At 32.5% G+C, this 5,146-nt stretch overlaps 1 protein-coding gene across 1 annotated transcript; it reads left to right on the top strand.

Annotated features, from left to right (window-relative positions):
- Nucleotides 1-624: 624 nt before the first annotated feature.
- On the top strand, nt 625-4,528 carry LOC107634493 (DNAJ heat shock N-terminal domain-containing protein). Its single transcript, XM_016337967.3, has 3 exons — nt 625-2,456; nt 3,981-4,039; nt 4,184-4,528. Exons 1-3 carry the CDS (start codon nt 726-728, stop codon nt 4,239-4,241), a joined length of 1,848 nt encoding a protein of 615 aa, XP_016193453.1. The 5' UTR covers nt 625-725; the 3' UTR covers nt 4,242-4,528.
- The last annotated feature ends 618 nt before the right edge of the window (nt 4,529-5,146 follow it).

Genomic DNA, 5,146 nt, shown 5'->3' with positions numbered 1-5,146 from the left:
GGATAAAAAAAGGTGTAAGTGTTTGTTTGACTGTCCTTAAGTTAATAATAAAAAAAATTTTTCAAAAAAAATATATTATTTTATTTTTTAGCATATTTGATAAATTTTTAATAATAAAAATAAAAGTATTAAAAAAAATATTTTTTTAAAAAGTTATAATTTATATTTTTTTTAAAAGATTTTTTTAAAAAAATATTATTTAATAAATAAATGAAAAATTATTTTTATATTATTATATTTGAACATAATTGATAAATAAAAATATCTTTTTATATCAAATATTCAAATATAAAATTATTTTTATTTTTCTATAAAATCTTTTAACAAAAAATAATTCAAAAAAAATATTTTTTTAAAATTTCACCCAAATAAATTCTTAAGATTTTAGATAAAGCACAACTAACAAAAGTATATAAGTTAAAAGTTAATAAGTTGAGTAATAAATGAAAATTTAAATAAATTATTTAATTTTAAAAAAATATTAAAAAATAACAAAAATCATATTTTTAAATTCAAAAAATAATTTAATTAGTATGTATTGAGTATTGACTATTGACTATTGACTATTGAGTGTTTTACTTTTTTTTTTTTTAATTATTTATATAAAAAGGTGAAGTTTAAATTGCCTTCGTCTTCTTGCTCTGTTTCATAAATAGAGGGTAACAGCTACACTGAAAAAAAAAAAAAAAAAAAACCCTAATTCGACGCCATAGCCACCACCGTCAATGGCGTCGTCATCGGCGTCAGCGAAGCGATGCCACTATGAGGTTCTCGGCCTCCCCCGTGACTGCACTCCGGAGGAGATCCGCTCCGCCTACCGCCGCCTAGCCCTGCAGCGCCACCCCGACAAGCTGGTCCAATCAGGTATCTCCCAATCGGAAGCCACTGCGCAGTTTCAGGAGCTTCAGCACGCCTACGAGGTCCTCTCTGATCCCAAAGAACGCTCCTGGTACGACTCTCACCGCTCTCAGATCCTCTTCTCCGATCCCGACACCCTCCGCAACTCCTCCGTCCCCGACCTCTTCTCGTTTTTCTCCAATACCGTCTTCTCCGGCTACTCCGATTCCGGTAGAGGCTTCTACAAGGTGTATTCTGATGTTTTCGATAAGATTCACGCTAATGAGATCAATTTCGTAAAGAATTTAGGGTTAGGTGTTGATTCCATTAGACAAGCTCCTGTTATGGGTAATTTAGATAGCCCTTACGAGCAGGTTACTGCGTTTTATGGTTATTGGTTAGGGTTTTCGACTGTTATGGATTTTTGCTGGGTTGATGAGTATGATGTTTCGGCCGGTCCGAACCGGCGGTCGCGGCGGCTTATGGAGGAAGAAAATAACAAGGTAAGGAAGAAGGCGAGGAGGGAGTACAATGATACTGTGAGGAGATTGGCTGAGTTTGTGAAGAAGAGGGATAAGAGGGTGATTGATATGAAGATGAAGAAGGAGAAGGAGGAGTTGAAGCGGAAGGAGGAGCAGAAGGAGAAGAAGAAAAGGTTGGAAAAGGAGAGGAGGGAGAGGGCAATGGCATACGAGGAGCCAGAGTGGGCGAAGGTGGATGAGGGCGAGGACGGGGAGGATGATTTGTGGTTTGAGGAGGCAGAGGAGGGGGGGAAGAAGGGTGGTGAGAAGGAGTTTTATTGTGTGTTGTGTGGGAAGAAGTTCAAGAGTGAGAAGCAGTGGAAGAACCATGAGCAGTCCAAGAAGCATAAGGAGAAGGTTGCTGAGTTTAGGGATTCGATTGAGGATGAGGATGAGGAGGTTGCTATGGACGATTTGGAGAGTGAGATTGAGGTGGAAGGAAGAGAAGAGAAGGAAGGGTTGGAGAGTGAGGAGGATGCTGATCACGTGGTTGAGGATTTGGAGGAGAGGATTAGAGATAGTCTTAATGTTGCAGAGGAGAGCACTAGAAATGGAGTCGAGCCTGATGATGATGACGAGGAAGAATTTTATGATGCTTCACATGAAAAGGAAGGCAATGTGGTTAGTGTGTCTGTAGATGGTGATGATGATGATGATGAAATTGGTGCTCTTGAAGCAATGATTGCAGGTCACAAGAGCAGAAAGCCACATGCTTCAACACGCAAGCCCAATGCCCCAGTGCCTCCAACTCAAATTGAGAATGAGGATGATGGGGTTGGCCCTATGGAATACAAAAACCGGAAGGGCGCAAGAAAGAAACGCGGATCCAAGAAAGAAAAGGGTAGGAAAAATCCAGAAGAATCCCGCACAGCAGCCGTCAATGGCGATGAAGAGCATAATAACAACAACGATGATGGGAATGGCAATTCTCATGCAGAGGAGTCTTCCTTCCAATTTAACGTGGAGAATGTGATTAATGGTAAAGAGAACGGGCATGATGGTAGAGATAAGACTTCAAATAAACCAGCTGATAAGAGAGGAGATGCAAAGGACACAAAATCCAAAGCTAAAACTTCATCAAAAGGAAGAAAAGCCAAGGTAAGAACTTGTGACTAAGCTTGTTTCCATTATCTGATCATTTGTGGCGACTGGCGAGATGTTTATATGCTGTCTTTTGCTTAGGTAGCTTGCTAACTTGAGACCCGCAATTCGCCTTGGATAATTTTTGCTTTTCCTAAATGTAGTAGCTAGGATGATATAAGAAAAGGGGTAGCAGTCATAACGTGTTTGATTTCCATTTGTGTGGTTCTGTCCAGAAAATTTTAGCAGTGGGGGCAAAAATAATATATAAAAATAATAAAAATTTAACATAAATATATTTAGATATTGAAAAATTTAAAATATATTAGTCAAACTTTAAATAATTTAATTAAGGTTTAATTATTCTATTGGTTCCTATAGTTTCACGAAATTTTTAATTAGATTCCTATACTTTTTTTCCTTTTAATTGAGTCCTTGCACTAAATTTTTTTTAATTGGGTCCCTATACTTTTTTTTCTTTTTATTTGGGTCCCTTCACCAATTTTTTTTCTTTTAATTGGATTCCTATAAGATTAAGCTAATTACTGTTAATAGGGACCTAATTGAAAAAACAAATTGGTGCAGGGACCCAATTAAAAGGAAAAAAAGTATAAGAATCTAATTGAAAATTTTGCAAAATTATATATAGGACCAACAGAATAATTAAATCTTTAATTAACACATAAAAAGTATATTAATTTAAAAGTATTTTTTTGTCAAATATCCTCTATATCCATCAACTCACATTTTAATGATTATTTTTTATATAATACAAAAATTATAGCTCAATAATTAAAAAATCTATAAAAAATGTATAAGATTAAAAAAAGAAACACAAAAATAATTACGAAAAAATAAAAATTTAACTCAAATAATTATATTTTTTTATATATAAATATAAATAATGTCTTTTTTTCTATCAAGTAATTATTCAAATATTTTTTACTATTTAATTGCACAGTTGACACTCTATAATATTCATGGTAAAAATTTTTTTGATGAAAATAATTATTATATCTAATACCAAAACTAAATTAAATAAATAGTAAAAATAAATAAACCATATATAATATATATTATCTCAATTAAATTAAAAAACTATTAAATACTAACCGTCTCATTTTTATTTGAAAAACTAAATTTGATTTTGGATAATTAACTAATTAAATTATTATTATTTTTTAATCAAGCATATTTATTTTTCTAATATAAATAGATTAAATTTATATGATTCGATAATTTTTATTATTGTGTTGTTATTTAATAATCTAGATTTTTCACACATATTTAAAAAAATTAAATATGGGGGCAAACTTATTATTTTAAAGGGGGCATTTTATATTTATGTATATACTTATTATTTGTTTATAAAAATTTAATGGGGGCAATTGCCCCCATATCCTTGTAAGTAAATCCGTCTCTGGTTCTGTCAAAGTTTCATATTTGAGTCCATGATATTGTACAGCTATACAAGTTACAATTTAGATTATTTTGTACTCCATGACTCCAAGTTCTGATTTCTGATTGTGTTTCTTCTGTAAGGGTGCGTCAAAGAATCATGGCAATACTTGCGAGACCTGTGGAGAGGAGTTTGAGTCAAGGTAATTTATGTCTCATATTTATCATTATTTGTTATCTAGTTGGATAAGCTTTGCTGTTGTTACCGTTGTATATATTATCAGGCGAAATTTTTCTTGTCAAAAAGAGGGACAGCCATGTAACTTTCTGTATTTTCTTTTTCTCAGGAATAAATTACATAAACATCTTGGCGATTCTGGGCATGCAAAAATAAAAGGTAGATAGGGAGTAGGAAATTATTGAATTCAAGCCTTCCCTCGAGTAGTGTTGTTAGGGCTCCAGGATTCCAGCTATTTATTAGCATCAGTTATTGGTGGTCCATTCTTTAATTCTTACATTTCTGATAACTTGAATTAAGCCTTCGGCAGAACTGAAGGCATTCTGTAATTTTGCCAAAGTTCACCATTTTGCCATCCTTGTTAAAAAGGAAAACTAGTGATTACATTGTAAACTTATTATCATCTAACAGAAAATATAAATGAGTTATTATCGGTTGATTATAGTAATGAAAATTGGAAGTCTACAACATATTAATAATGTTATCATCTACCGCAAATAAATATTTTTTTGAAGGAGTACCATTATTTGTTTAGTTTTCCCCCGCAAAATTAATGATTACATTAAGTTACGTATTCGGTATTTGTGTGTCCATGTAAATTTAAAATTTTTTCAACAATCAGTTACTAGAACATTTATTTTTCACATTATAATTTATAATCGTAACTAAAACCTGTCGTTACAAAAAGAATATCAATTTTATTTTATCATTAACATAATCATTTTTTTTATAAATACTAATTATGCATCTTTATTTGTTGGGCACAAGTAAAAATTCTAAGACTAAACTACCAAAACTCCAAAAGTGCCTATGAAAGATGTATTTGTTGACAAGAGATACTCATAAATTTAGAGAACAACCTAAATACCCACAGAAAATCAATCCCGTATACAAAACTAACAAAATTTGATTCAACTTTAACTGAGTGTCCTATGTGGACATTTTTCTTTCACAGTATCATGTTGTCGATTTGACGTGTATTGAGCTTGAATTGGCAACACTATGAACCCTAGTTCTTTATTCTTCGTTGGACCCCAACGTTAGAAAAGTAAAATCCTTCCCAAATACTCCA

This window comes from Arachis ipaensis, chromosome B1, assembly GCF_059453495.1.
Source record: "Arachis ipaensis isolate K30076 ecotype BB chromosome B1, ASM5945349v1, whole genome shotgun sequence".
Lineage (NCBI taxonomy): Eukaryota > Viridiplantae > Streptophyta > Magnoliopsida > Fabales > Fabaceae > Arachis > Arachis ipaensis.
Note: the sequence above shows the minus strand (reverse complement) of the source record. Positions and strands in the feature narration are given on the sequence as shown.